The 15,550-nt window shown below is 47.5% G+C and overlaps 1 protein-coding gene across 1 annotated transcript in view; it reads left to right on the forward strand.

Annotated features, from left to right (window-relative positions):
* Window positions 1–15,550, forward strand: part of LOC119386742 (mannose-P-dolichol utilization defect 1 protein) — a 76,708-nt gene that overhangs the window by 57,898 nt on the left and 3,260 nt on the right. Inside the window, exon 5 of the mRNA XM_037654024.2 lies at window positions 13,579–13,761. Coding sequence (XP_037509952.1) covers window positions 13,579–13,761 — 183 coding nt within the window. The remainder of the gene's footprint in view (window positions 1–13,578; window positions 13,762–15,550) is intronic.

Raw genomic sequence — 15,550 nt, forward strand, 5'->3', positions numbered from 1 at the left:
ATAGAATCAGCTCGAGCAACATATGGTAAATTGGAGATCATTGGGATAGGCCTTCGTCGTGCACTGGGCATAAAAATAGGCCGAGAACGATGATAATGATGATGGCCGCTAGCTCAACGCACGCCTTTCCACACAAAGGGTGAACACACCGGCGCAGTTGATCACCGGAGAAGTGACGTTTTCTGGCTCAGCAATTGAATTCAAACGACGACGACGTCCTTTCCAAGAGTCGAAGCTGGGTGTTTTACAGAATGTCGGTTCTGAATCGTTGCTAAATCGCAGACGAACCCGGTGTGACCGTGTACCCGACCGGAACGCCTTCGTGGACTTTCGTAGCAGCAGCTCATACGGCCGCGCTTTGGATAGTTGACAAGGCTGCTTTATGATCAGACAGCGACATCAGCTGACTGAAAGCAACGCGCGACTTTCTTTTTAATTCGTTAGTTCGGGAAACGTGCCGCGTGACTTTGTCCATACAGCGTAAAGAAACTGTATAGAAGGGGTAGTTAAGCTTGTAGTAGAAGCTTTATTTATACAAGAACGTCTTTGTGGCTCAATCTCGGGTGGTGCCCTCCGGTGGGGTCCCACTGGCTTCCGCGGCTCGTCGGGGGCTCGCCAGTTGGCTTCCCGAGTCCAGTTCGGAGAGTGGTGCCTTCCAAGACCACGCTTGAAGCCTGTTTTGCGACTCGCGGTGAGACCGCCTTGTCTGCGCAGTCGACGCATCGATGTGTTGATGTGCGCAAGTGTCGCGGTGTGTGTGTTAACATCGCAGGTACAAGTCTTTGTCGCGTATGTATACCTGGAAAGATGGCGTGTAAGCGGGATAGACGTGGGTATTCGTGCTGGTTTGCAGGCGACGCCAGTCGTTGACCTGTTGCCTGTTGAGGTTGTTGTGAAGGGGAGCGTATCGTCTTCTCGTTAGACGTTGGCCCTTTCGTGTTTATCTGCTCGCGGTGGCTTGCTGTTGGGTAGCCACACGCTCTGTGAGGCGGTGTTTACAGCGCATCTTGACGCAATTTCGAGCAATTAACTACTGTCGCAGTAAAATTTGTGTCGGAAATTGTCACTTTGCAGCAACTGCCGCCGAAGCTGTGTGCCCTCGAAGCTCATCCTGTTTAAGGGAGAAACGTTTTCTGCGTTGAGAAATCAGTGTTAAAGGACTAAAAGAGCGGAGAACGAAATAAGTGGGATTCCAAAAGACAGCTATATATGAACTACGAGATTAATGCCTACAGTTAAAATTTTTAGCTGTTTATTTCGCCTATTACGGCAAGTAAGCATTCACAGATTCTTCGAACAAGAGGAGCTCCCGAGGCGTCGCCTTTTTGTCCTCTGTCGTCGTTCGAACCTTCGGATAGGCACTTGTTCAAAGAACTGGACAGTGGTTGCACTCTGATCCGTTATAATTTCATAACCTAACAGGGGCTTCTATGTGTGCGCGGTGCCTTACACCGCGACACTGTGCATTACATAGAGCTCAGGGAGTCATGTAAGTGAAATATTCACCGAAAGACCGTTTTTAAATGCAGTCTTCGAAAAATGAAACATTAGCCGGTAGGCGATGAGTCTTCGTTCGGGCGAGTGAGCGCGGCACGGGTTGCTGTCCCGCTCGCTTTCCCCGCCTTGGCGTCGTATCTCTGTTTTTTTTTTTACTTTCTTTGTGGTTGCGAAGCGGCGCGATTGACGCATGGGTCGCGGCAGCATGCAGAGCGTCGGAGGAAAGGGTCTCGACGGGTTGTGCATGGCCCGCTTGACGGCGGCCTTGTCGTGCTTCCTCTGCCGCCGCGTGCCTAATGAGGCCCGACGACGACATGCCGGCCTCCCCCTCTTCTTCTTCTTCGACTGCTCAGCTGATCCGATTGTGCGGGGGGCCCCGATGCCGCCGCGGAGCCATCCATCAGGGCTCGTTTTGAATACGCCGAGAGACCCCTTTCGCTCGCGCGTGCCGCTCACTTCTGCGCGTGCCGACGTCTCCTCTCGCTGCACTGGTGCATGTGTGTGTGTGTGTGTGTGTGTGTGTGTGTGTGTGTGTGTGTGTGTGTGTGTGTGTGTGTGTGTGTGTGTGTGTGTGTGTGTGTGTGTGTGTGTGTGTGTGTGTGTGTGTGTGTGTGTGTGTGTGTGTGTGTGTGTGTGTGTGTGTGTGTGTGTTTCGGTGCGGCGCTGCTACGTGACTTTTTACTCGTACGGCGCCGTTTCGCGACATTATCCACACTTTTTCTGTGTGTGTGCTTGTACGTTTATCTGAGTCTGTTGATGTTTCTGCGTGCATGTGTGTGTATATATGTGTATGTGTGTTGTGACTTTCCGGCCGCCCGACCCGGCTGCCGCGCGGAAAGAGCTGTCCGTATAGTTTTGAGTCTGTGTGGCTGCGCTGTCCGTCGTCGATATCGTTGCGCTTAGGAATATGTACTTCTGTTCGATCTAATTTCTTTTAGCTATATGTATCTTGTATGCACCGTGGCTCCCCCTTTGTGTTGTAACAGCGAAATCGTTCTCTGAAACTAGGCTAGCGCACTTGCCGTCTTGCTGCGTTAGTCGTTTACCCATTATGCTGTTTTATGAAAAACACCATCGTTACCCGCTCATTTCCGCTTTTACTCCGTGGCTCCCGCTCTTCAACAATCGCCGCATGACAGTGCTTGTGTAGCTATATAAAATCGCTCTGATTTGGACCGTACTTCGACACGTATACCAAGTGCAGGCATGCAATGTGCTTTCCGAAGCCTTTTGCAAGTCATCTAAACGCACTCTTTTGCTTTGCTTTTGGAACCACTATTTAGTTCGGGGTTTCATCTTCTTACGGTTTCTCACTCCGCTGCCGTGACGGTTTTATTGACCATAACACCATCTCCTTTACGATGTCGCTCTGCCGTGGCCGTGTATGTAGAGGCTCTGACGGAACGTTTCCAGCGTTTCGGGGCTGTCCGCACAACTTCCCGGCCTCCCAAACATTCGAGAGTAGTTCATCGGCGAGCGTCCAAATCGTTTTTCCGGCCCTCTCTATTACCGACGAAGCTGGCCGTACTCTTCTTTGTCGCGTGGGTGGCCCCGGTAAACGTCTGACCAGGACGGCCCTCCGCGAAGAAGACACCATCACCGCAACGACGGCGGAAGAGAGACATCATCCGGTCGCGGCGCTATGGCGTCACTGGCTTTTACGTGTTTACAGCTGCTTTGTGGCGTATATGTGTATAGGTACGTTCCTGCTTCTCGCTTGCTTATGAGGCCCCGTAGAACTGTGCAACACAGCGGGAGCGCTAGTGCTCGTACTTGTTAATATGGCGATAGCATGCCAGTGTCGCAACAAACTAAATGTTCGATTAAATTAAGATGTAAGAGGACCGATGCTGTTCATTTATTTCCTCCTGTTTTGCTGGCAATCGCTGGTTACCATATGTTCTAAACGCGCGGTTTACTTAATAGAAAGTGACGTCTTGCTATTGTAATGGTTTCCAGTCCAAGCGGAAACCTGTTATGTGTCATATGTATGCCTCTGGGATGGCCACTTAGTACATAAGGTATCACCTACGAGTTACAGTTGTTGTTTGCAATAAGTAAGCTTACTGAGCGTTTATGCACCTTAGCGTTTTTACTGAGCGTTTACGCACCTTCAACATCCTGATTAGTGTCCGTTCCGACCGTTACGATTAGCATGACCCCTCGTCAGGCCCGTAGCCAGGAATTTTTACAGCGAAAGCTGTTATGAGATCATTTCACCGGCCGTTTTTGGCGCCGTAGTTGTCCGCCGCCGCCGCCGCCGGTGTCCGTAACCAGTATCGCTCGAAATAAGAAAAAAAACTAAATAAGAAAAAAATTCCAGGATGGAACGAGGTTCGAACCTGGGCCCTCTGCGTGGGAGCCCAGTATTCAACCTCTGAGCCATGCCGGTGCTTGAAACTGCTTTGCTAAAAGGTCCTATACAGGCTTCATGTCGGGAAGGAACCACATTAGCATATGCAATATAGCGTGGTAGAAGAGTAAAATAAGCACCAAGCGTCGCACAACACGAATTCTGTAACCAGGCGTCACACAATGCGAATTGCGCAACGAGTAGGTTGTTGAATGCTTCCAACCCATTACAAAGTACCCTGCCATAATTCTTCATCGTCATCAGGCACAGCATCAACAAAGTGCGCATAATGCCTTACATGGGTTTAGCAGGTACCAACGCTCTCGGTAGAATGACGAAAAATGGCAGAGTGCCTGCTGCCCTACTTCTCAAAAATTGCAATTATTTATAATGTAGTGGGTTCCTCGCAAGTGCACTTGGATTGGTTGCCAAGGAAGCCCATAAGCGCATGATCCACTTCCTCTGGGTCTCAGTGAAATTACAATGATTTATAGCGTAGTGGGTTCCTCGCAAGGCACTTGTATTGGTTGCCAAGGAAGCCCATAAGCGCATGATCCATTTCCTCGGGGTCTCAGTAAAGTTCTTCGCTCCCCCCCCCCCCCGGCCCCTTTCCCACGTCAACGTATGTTATACAGCATGACGAGAGAGGGAAATAGCGACCGGGCGTCACCCAATGCAAATTACATAACTGGTGGGCCGTTTAAAGATTCCAACCCATTACAAAGGGCTGAGCCATAATTCTTCGTCGTCATCAGTCGTCGCGTGAACAAAGTGCACATAGCGTGAACAAAGTGCACATAATGCCTTACAGACGTGTAGCTGGTGCCTCGCTTCTCCGCACAATGACGAATAATGGCTTAGTAGGTGCTTCCAAACCACAAAAATTGTGATTTATGGCGTAGTGGGTACCTTTCCAGTGTACTTGTATTGTAGCCCCAAGAGAGTAGTTAACGAGCTCTAGAAACGCCGCTCTTCCAGCTTTCGCTGTGACTGTGCTGCGGTTTTAGCGCAGGCCTGGCGTTTTTTACTTTATTATCAAATGTTTTCTTCGGCTCAAAATTGAGCGAGTTTGCGCCAAAGGAAGCGAGTATGTTCCAAGCAGCTCTTAGCATCGCACAGCTAGAGCGTACTAGAACAGGGGAGTGCTCGGGACGGCCGCAGCACCAATTTACAGAAAGTGAAGCCCAAACAGGGTCAAGCCGCTTGTGGCGCTGCGATCGGTAGTCTGCAATGTGGCGTCCTTTTAAGAGTCGCGCGCGGCTCCGCCAATTAATTAAAGTGGTGCAGGGGCAGAATGCCCGCTTCCCACTGAAAAGGCCCGGGTTCGAATCGAAGCTTCAGATTGTGCGTTTTTATTTTTTAGTGTCACTTGTAATAGCTGTATTGGTTTTTCCTTTGTTTCTTAAAAACTAGCGTCAGTTGCTACATATTGCTACAAAAAGGTTCCCAATGATTTTTCGCAATGAGAAACATGGTTACTGGCATTGAGTAATACATTTTTTGGAAAGCTTAGACCTTCCCCTATTCTTCTATATTATTGCCCTTGAGATCAATGCATATTTGCATGTGGTGTACCATTTTCTTTACGCCTAAATCGTAGAACTCTCCCGCCGCGCCGAGGAATGCAGCTTAAAACTTCTTCTTTCAGCTCCTTTCTAGTTCTGAAATGCATCCTAACCAGTTGTCTTTCTTTTTTTTACAGCGAAAGCTGTTATGAGATCATTTCACCGGCTGTTTTTGGCGCCGTAGTTGTCCCCCGCCGCCGCCGCCGCCGGTGTCCGTAACCAGTATCGCTCGAAATAAGAAAAAAAAAACGAAATAAGAAAAAAATTCCAGGATGGAACGAGGTTCGAACCTGGGCCCTCTGCGTGGGAGCCCAGTATTCAACCTCTGAACCATGTCGGTTTTTTTTCTTTATTACTTACTTTTGCACCTCATACAATAATATTACAGTGCATAAACAATACATACAGAGGTAAAGACCGGAATGGTTACATAGTGACTAGAATTCCCTTATACGGATAAGTGGCTCAAGATGTTCGAGCCACTCTGGAATTGGGTCTTTAGTTTTACACTCTTCAATAAACTTCGTGATCATTTGGCGGAAATATTCACGAATGGGCAGTGTATTGATGTCGGCATGGCGGACTGCCATGTACTTTTTCCAAATACTGTGAAGGCCGAGCAACATAACAGTATCATAAGGTGCTCCATCGTCTTCTTCATTAACTGGTAAAAACCTGATCCCGTAGGCATCAATCGGTAAATCTTTTTTTATAGTTCTCTGCAGAATGTCCCAGAAGAACACCCCTTCCCAACAATCCAGAAATACATGTTCGATGGTTTCAGGTTTACAACAGAGAAAACAGTGCGTTCCCCACGGTACAAACAGTCCCCTTTCATGCATCCACGTTTTAACTTCTAGAGTCCCTGTATGGAGCTTAAAGAAAAATGATTTTGAACTAGATGGGACAGCCATTTTTTTTACTCGGGCCAGTACATTTTCGCCACGTCCAGCAGGGCACAAACTCCTGTAAAGTGGTACCGGTAAAACAATGTCGAGAAGGTCTCTATAGAACCTTTTTCGTTTTACTCCCGCTAGATATTCGCTAGAGAAACGTGCCAATAAAAATTGCGTGCACCAACTACTTCTTTTAGATAACCATAAAGCGCCCCATGCACATAGTCCGAGCTGACAACGTGTGAAGGTAAAACTCTTCCAAGCCTCAGCTGACGTAGAAACGGGTCTCTTGTGTCTCGCAGAAACATAAAACGACTAACGACCTTTCTTAAAAACAAATGTGACAGACTAAGACCACCGAACCGAACACGACGAAAAAGATTAGTGCGACTAGACCGTTCCCACACTGATCCCCATATAAATACTGCAAACACACGGTGCAGCTTTTGCACGTTTATACGCGAGCAATGTAAAACCTGTAATGTGTACCAGAGTTTAGAGACAAAGAAAAGATTACATATGGTGGCTCGCGTGAAAATAGAAGAGTCCCATTCTCTAACATTATCCACTTTTTCACGCATTTCAGTGGCTTGCCGCCGCCAGTACGGCTCACTGTCACGATAAAATTCTAGTGCTACACCCAAATATTTCGCAGGCTGATTCACCCATGGCATGTTGGCAAAAACGACTGGAGTGGAAGGCCAATCCCCATGCCAACATCCCAAGCACTTTTCCCAGTTTACCGAACTTCCACTAGCCCATGCCGGTGCTTGAAACTGCTTTGCAAAAAGGTCCTATACAGGCTTCATGTCGGGTACCACATTAACATATCTAATGTATTGTGGTATAACAGTAAAATAACAACCAGGCGTCACACAAACGCGAATTCTGTAACCAGGCGTCACACAATGCGAATTGCGCAACGAGTAGGGTTGTTGAATGTTCCAACCCATTACAAAGGGATCTGCCATAATTCTTCGTCGTCATCAGGCACAGCATCAACAAAGTGCGCATAATACCTCACATCCGTTTAGCAGGTACCACGGCTCTCCGTAGAATGACGAAAAATGGCACAGTGCCTGCTGCCCTACTTCTCAAAAATTACAATGATTTATAGCGTAGTGGGTTCCTCGCAAGTGCACTTGTATTCGCTGCCAAGGAAGCCCATAAGCGCATGATCCATTTCCTCGGGGTCTCAGTAAAATTACAATGATTTATAGCGTAGTGTGTTCCTCGCAAGTGCACTTGTATTGGTTGCCAAGGAAGCCCATAAACGCATGATGCATTTCCTCGGGGTCTCAGTAAAGTTCTTCGCCCCCCCCCCCCGTCTCTCTCCCACGTCAACGTATGTTATACAGCATGACGGGAGAGAGAAATAGCGACCGGGCGTCACCCAATGCAAATTACATAACTGGTGGGCCGTTTAAAGCTTCCAACCCATTACAAAGGGCTGAGCCATAATTCTTCATCGTCATCAGTCGTCACGTCAACAAAGTGCACAAAATGCCTTACAGATGTGTAGTGGGTACCACGCTTCTCCGCAGAATGACGAATAATGGCTTAGTAGGTGCTTCCCAACATCACAAAAATTGTGATTTATGGCGTAGTGGGTACCTTTCTAGTGTACTTGTATTGTAGCCCCAAGAGAGCTTACAACGGGCTCTAGAAACGCCGCTCTTCCAGCTTTCGCTGTGACTGTGCTGCGGTTTCAGCGCAGGCCTGGCGTTTTTTTTTTTCAGGGGGGGGGGGGGGCATTTGCTGATGGCTGTGACTATTTGAGAAAAATATCTATTTTCATTATTTATTTTCGGTAAAACACCATTTCTCACCCAAATTTCTGGGAGAGGGGGCGGGCCCCTGGGCCCCCCTCCCCCCTCCGGGCTACGGGCCTGCCCCTCGTGCTTACACGCACTGATCTGCTTTCGCAGCCCGAAAAGACTAGACTAGGCAATACTGATAGAGTGAATTATAGATCGGGCGCGTGTTAAAACAGGGTGGGTTCAAGCTGTGTGATGTGTAGCTGTGTACTTTCGTGGGAGTGGATTGTGGAAGCGCCAAGTGTCAGGGGCGGAACGCTGCCAGCACACTATTTCACCTCATTTATTTATTTCACTCTCAAGGCTCGGTTGCGTATGAAAGCAACAGTTGACCAAGCAAAATAAGCAGTTACAGCAATAAAACGCGATATAACAAGAACGCTTCAAAACTGGACACTCTTTAGCTTCCATGAGCCAAAACATACAAAGTGTAGGTCACACGCGCGTGTAACACAATATGTCACCTGAAATTATGAGATCGTTGAACAGGGATTGTCGCTGGAGTCATCGTTTCGACAAGTGGACTTCTTTCCGTCACGGCGAAGACAAGTCATATCGTCGAAACGCCGGCTCCAGCGACATTTGCTGATCAACAGTTTCTCGTCAGTTGAAGCCTCCACCTTCCCCATGAACTTGCTTCAATGTGTCGCCTGGTTATACAGTGCTAGCTGAAGTCTGGCAGAAGAGTTGGCTACCATTTATAGTTGGGATGACTTCGCGATTGTTGTTACAATCAGTACGGGATAAGAATGGCAGGTAAAATATCTCGGTGTGACAAGAATCGGCACCAGCTTTGTGGCGGTGATCGACACGACGGTAAAAAAAAACTGAGATCTAAAAGTTTGTTGGTCATGGAGCGTAGAAATGCGATATCATTTGTGAAATAGACGCAAATCGGATATTTTACGAACGTCACGCAAGAAAAGGAATGCCTACGCTGGTTTCCATCGAGGTTCAGCTGGCACTGCAGTTGTGATAGAAAGGACGAAACGAAGTCATTTTTTACGAGTTCAAGCAAAGTAATTAAAAATCACGTGGAGGGGATCACTCATAGCTGAAGCGTATTGAGCTTAAACGTAATAATGTGATATTTTTTAAAGCAAATAATGCTTTTTAAGGAAGAGGTTGCAATTGAAAACTTCCGAGATTCGATTGGCATTCTGGATTATGTATTCCACGATAAGTGCCCAGGACAGGTTAGACGTAATGTGAATATCCATGCATTTATAAGATCGTCCATAGCACTCACCAACACAAATTGGCTGATGTCACTGACGGATCCAGAGGTTCAGAGAAGGTCCTCGTAATCCGGTTTAAGAACATGACTTATGCAGAAATGGATATGCGTTCGTTATTCTTCTTTGTGGGCTTAAATTTCCTAATTAGAAATGAAATGAGGTAGTGGCGCAAAAACTACAAAAAAAAAACACAGAAAGAGCACCGACTTGCAACTGAGTCTGTTTTATTGAAACAACCAAGAATATATATGGCAGAATTGACGGCGCATCAAGGGCAGTACGCGTACAAAAACAAAGGTTTTTGGTTTTTTTGGCCACGCCAACAAAATCAAAAACCTGATGAGTGACAAGTAAAATTTAATATTCATTATTTTGCAGTAACACAGAAGGAACACTGATACAGGCATCACAATATTTTTCTTAGTGAACTACGCTTCAAGCGCTTCAGGAAGTTCAGGTGCCAGGAGGAGGAGGATACAACTTTATTCAAAAGAAATTTCATGGGTTTGGAGCTGGCCGCTTGTCTGCGGCGACCTCTTCTGCCCAGTGAATACTACCAACCAGACGCGTGTCCCCAAACTGGGCATGCAGTCACACGAAACACAGTGGAAGTGCAATTGCGAGCCTGTTCCATTTTTCACTGATAAACAGTGCTATCTTAATTGGTCGTTGGTGCAACATCCAATCTGACCGACATGAAGTTTCGCGTAACTAATAGAACATGCGACCTGAAAAAGGTTCAATAATTATTGAAATCTTGGTATTTATTGACAGCATCACAACGCCATCTATCGTGCAAGTATAACCTTGGCCTCTTCAGCCCATCCAAACACCTGATGTGGCACAGTAACCCATCTTGCAGATCAGTGGCTGCGCAGTCGTGCCACTGAGGACGAGGTAGCGGAGTTGATTCCCGGCCACGGCAGGCTCCATAACTATAGCGGTGGAATGAAAAGAAAGAACACTCACGTGTACCCTGTTTTATGCACGCAGCATTTATTTATTACTGCGATAGCAGTTATATGGACACTACCGGCTGATTTTTGCCGTCGCCGTCGGTGCCGCCGTGAGGTTCCGTATGAAGTAAATATCGATAACATTGTCCCGCGCGTCGTTATTTTCGACATGCGGCTGAAAACGTGCGAGGGCTGCCGACGATCGCCGCTGAAGCCGAGATAAAACGCGCGTGCCGTCTCCGTCGCGTGAAAGGCCCATCGGGGGTAGGAGCGGGAGCTGCGTGGCTACGCCAAACACTCCGCACTTTGCGCCACCGGACGCGGTCGGGTGCGCCTTAGTTCAGCAGGCGGCTCATAGCTTTGTACGTGCTGTTCTCACTGCTCGGTTTGCGATGAAGTGGTAAACAGCACTAAGGTTGCTTCGTTTGCTGCACCGGCGGCTTTTTCTCACACCGTCGTTCTCTTGAGTTACGCAAGGTTTCATGCTAAAAGAGTTAGCTTTTGCCTTACTTCGTATAATATTCCAATTTGTTGCTATTGCATTTATTGCTTCGCCGTTGCGTCGAAGCGGTGACTTTATTTATTTATTTATTTATTTATTTATTTATTTATTTATTTATTTATTTATTTATTTATTTATTTATTTATTTATTTGACACATGACGAAGGGTCCGGGGGCACAAATCTACATCAAATGAATCTGTAGTATTGCGGCCAACCAAATATGATGCCGATGCGATCCACTGATCATCGACCTCTGGAGAAGGCGGGCTTGTAAACATCGCTGTTCGGGGTGTATTACCTCCTTATGGTCGCATTGACGAACACTCCTAATTATAACTGTTAATCAGGAACCATCTCCTACATACAGCGTCCTTCGTACCAACTATTCAGCTTCGAGACGTTAAACCCTACATCTTAAGTTGCAGACGATGCTTAAGCATATTCTTGTGAGGTGAGAACACGAAAGCGGTTGGATCTCTGCGGACAAGGGCGCACTGCATTTTAGATGCTGCGTCGGCGGCCACGTGTGGCAGACGTCAGCGCGCCATCGCAGTGCGCCGATTATTCCTATGCGCTTTCCTTCTCCCCTTAGAGTCGCGACTTCCGCTTATACTGCGGAGATTCCCCTTCCCTACGCCGCAGCGGCTGCAGGTTTTTCTGCGGCAGTTGTTGGAGACGGCGTCAATTCCGGTGGAAGAGATCACGTGCTTTCCGGACACAGCTTTTGTGTACGCCATCCGAGTGTGCCCTTTCGCCAACCATAGCTAGCAAACCCTTTCGCGTTAATACTGGTGTTACTGTTATTGCTGTTATGATGCGACAGAGATGCGCTGTCCGCCGCAGGCGAATTGTGACAAGTGTAGCGAAAATTGCGTCTTATGTGAGGCTGTGCGCTGCTACCATTTCACTTACATCACGTTTTACTGAGAATGTGCGGGCTTCTCTCTCTAAGCGTGTGATAGCCTATACACGCAGCATTAGCTTCGTAGTGGCATACGCCGTGATCTCTTGTGTGGCGGCGAGTAGGAGGCTCTTGTGGCTGTGAAGGTAGGTGGGCGGCCTAATGGAGTGAGCCGCGACGAGCTGTGCTTTAAGCCTTGAACGGAAAGAAGCGCCGCAAGGAGGCGTGGCTATACAGTGCATACGTGTTCCTCAGAGAATGTGTTTACGCGAGGAGGCAGGTTTCAACGTTAATCTATTCTTTCGTTTTATGCCTTGAAAATAAGGCGCTACGGCATCATCAGTGGTGTGGGCAGTTCCCGAAAGTATACCTTTGGGCTCTGCTTAGGTTTCATTGTTATATATCAGGGGATTTTATTCAAAGAAGTTAATCATTGAAGGGACCTGCCGTAAAGGATAGGCGGATACCGCATTCCGTGCTGACCAGCTTGTCGCAGGTTCGATTTCCGGCCGTGGCGACCGCATTTCAATTGGAACATATTCTGGATGCTACTGTTTTCAGTCCTTTTGTCTCCCATTACTTTGTCAGTGTAACATAGCAAATCTTGAGTTTCTCCTACGGTTCATTTCGTTATGACAAAATACTATCTCATAACTTTTTTTCGTGCCAGAAAAATATGCTATTGCGAGGCATACTTGCGTACTAACTTTACTTACTTCCTTGTACTTCGTGTCCAAACGTCTACATCGGTGAATAAACTTTAAGCATGCGTAATAAAAGCGAAATTTTATGGCCATGTGGCTGGCGATGTGTAGCCTTAGTTTCTCTTGCGCCACTAAACCCAACATAACTCAGTGACGGTGCGTTAATGTGACGTCACTTATCCTAAAGTGCGTTGTCGAATTGCGACCGCTTTTGTGCAGTAAAAATTCTTGAAACTTGCTTACTTGAGCTTCGACCTCTTTTCGAATGCACTGTATATAGTCCTTGCTTACAAAAATTAACATTTAACTCAAATATTAGACTTGAGTGGATGCTTTCGAAATCCGTGACACTGCATTAGGCTGCTGCGAGAGCTTCTGCACGGCGTCGTTACCTGCCTTGCACATTTACGTCTCGATTGCCAAGCGTCCACCACGCAGGGGCAGGAAATAGATAGCCTCCCTGAGGTAACACCTATCGATGAACTATACATAACCTCCTTGGGATCAAATGAAATCAAGCCTCTACTGCGGAAGATGGATCACCGCATGAAAGTGTCAAAGGCAGCTGCCCTATGAATGCCAGCTTCGGGCATACAAATGTAAAGAATTCCAAGAACTACATCACTGGATTTTTTTTAAAGCTAGACATAACACGTTAATTAACAGTATGCATAGATGTGAACATAGATGTTTTTGGAATGCTGTTCTGAATGAACTACATACTTTTGCGACTGCAGAAACGTATAATATACGTTAACTTGAATAACATTACGACACCATCGCATTGATACTTGGTGCCTAGTGAGAGGTAACATGGGTACTGACCGGAAACATTAAAAGAGAGAGAGAGAGAGCAAGATGTTTTGGTTCCCATAAGGGGGCCGAAACATCGTGTTTTCTCGTTATGTTGTTGGCCGCAGCGTCCATTTCACCTTTGACTGCGAATAATTTTGACGAGTTTCCGTCGATTTCTTGATTTTAATCCTCAGTGCCCCTTTATGCGCCCTGTCTTTCCCATCTCGTTTTTCTAGCTCTCTGTGTGTTCTATATTATCTGTCTGTCCGTCATTCTTGTGTCGTTGTGAAGGGAACATAGATGTTTCGATGGTATATGCGTAACCAACAGTGTACTCTGCTTTCCTCATCAGCTGATGCAGGTGTGGAGCAACTATCGGCAAGGCCATACGGGCCAGCTGTCCCTGATCACGTCGGCATTGCTCTTTCTTGGTGGCGTGGCACGAATCTTCACTTCGCTCACCGAAACCGGCGATCCGCTCATCGTGGTTACCTTCTGTCTCGCCACCATCGCCAACTCGCTCATCTTTGGACAGGTGCGTGATCTCACAGTTACCTTCCTATTTAGGCAAGGTAGCTCTTTGGGCGAGTTGGTTGAATTTCATCGCAAAGCAGCGCAGACACACGAATACAGAATAAGAAGGCAACCATGTTTGCTGGCTCTATAAGCCCAGGACCGGGAAGCCGCTACTAGGTTATGGTTCCGGGCACTCAGAACTGATCAAAAATGGGGTGGCCTTCACGTGTTTGCGCGTCGCACTATCTTGTCATGACACATTGTTAGAGAGTTTTTTAGAGCAGCTCAACAGATTGAAAGTGGCAGATTATCCTGACTCTGTCCTTAGGATGACTGCAATAAAACTAATGAAATGAATAGAATAGGTGAAGTCTCAAAAGAAGAAAGATGGTAAAGACAAAGAATACCGCAAGAAAAATTACACCATTTCCCGCTAAAGGGGACCATGAGGCGATGCGAAGCCGGAGCACTTGCACGATCGTGTTCCGTTGGCGTTCGTTGGGCATGCTACCGACCTCGCGTCGTGGAACGCGAAGAGGAACGCTACACGCGTCTTGTCTTCCCTCTAGCCTGGCCGGTAATTCTCACAAGGCGAGCGGGGAACGCGGTCGACAGGCGTACGAGAGGGGGGCAGCGTAGGAGAGGAGAGAGAGGGGGAGGGGACGCGCATGCGCTGGTGCTCATCGCGGCGTTGCGCAGGAGAGAATTTCGGCATGTCTAGCCCGCGTTTCAGAGGAAGAGTGGAAAGGGGGAGAGGAGAGGGATAGTGGAGAGGGGGAGAGGGAGAGTGGAGAGGGAAGGTAGAGAGGGAAATGGGGAGAGAGGAAGTGGTGAGGGGAGAGGGGAAGTGGAGAGGGTATGCGCATGCGCAGTAAGGGTGGTCACGCCACACACCACCACCACCACCGGATTGAACTCCGCCATAAGATACTTCGCATCTAATAAGCGCACCTTTCACCTATTCCGTATGTGCACAAAATGCCACACGGCCTTAAGAAAATAGGAACGCGGTTTCGGGTTACAGTTGTGTTCTCTGCGTCTGTTAAGACCAGTAGCATTGCGCAGCTGTGCAAAAAGGGTCTGAGGGCAGGGCTATCAAGGGGTAAGGAGGGTGTGGCATTAGTCATGAATATGAGAAGTGTTTTGTTTCTTGTGCCACGAATGTAGTGTATAAAATACGCTTGTCTTGTGGTGCCTCATACATCGGCCAACACGGGCCGATGCTTGAATACGAGGCTTAGAGAGCACAGAACGACGTTAAAGAAAAATGAGCATGCTCACTTGGAAACCCACTGTAGGAAGTGCAATTGCTATCCTGTCCTCACTGATACAACCGTTCTATACATACATCAAGATCGCACCGTCAGGGAAATTATCGAAGCATTTCACATCAAAAAGAGGGGTAGGCGTTGTATCAGCGAGACCTCACTTGCTCTCCTAGAAAAGGAGATCAGCTTTCTAGGTGGCACTTAGGATGTGGAATATGATGTCTTGCTGTAATGGCGCATGCTGTCACTAGTTTGTGGCCTTGATACGCATATGTTGCATCATTGATGATCATCGTATATATATGCGTGTGTGTGTGTGTGGGGGGGGGGGTGTTGAATAAAAATTTCAGTTGATAGCAGCGCTCGTGTCGTCGCTTCTTCCTCCTCCTTCTGTATTCGTGCGTGTGCTGCTTTGGGATGAACTTTCTATTTATGCATCTCTGTTCAGAAATATGGGCGCAAGCTGCACGACTTCAAACGACCTCTGCAGGAGTAGGGGTTAACTTTTAATAAAATAAATATTCAAGCTACTTATAACTT

Source organism: Rhipicephalus sanguineus, chromosome 3, assembly GCF_013339695.2.
Source record: "Rhipicephalus sanguineus isolate Rsan-2018 chromosome 3, BIME_Rsan_1.4, whole genome shotgun sequence".
NCBI classification, from domain to species: Eukaryota; Metazoa; Arthropoda; class Arachnida; order Ixodida; family Ixodidae; genus Rhipicephalus; species Rhipicephalus sanguineus.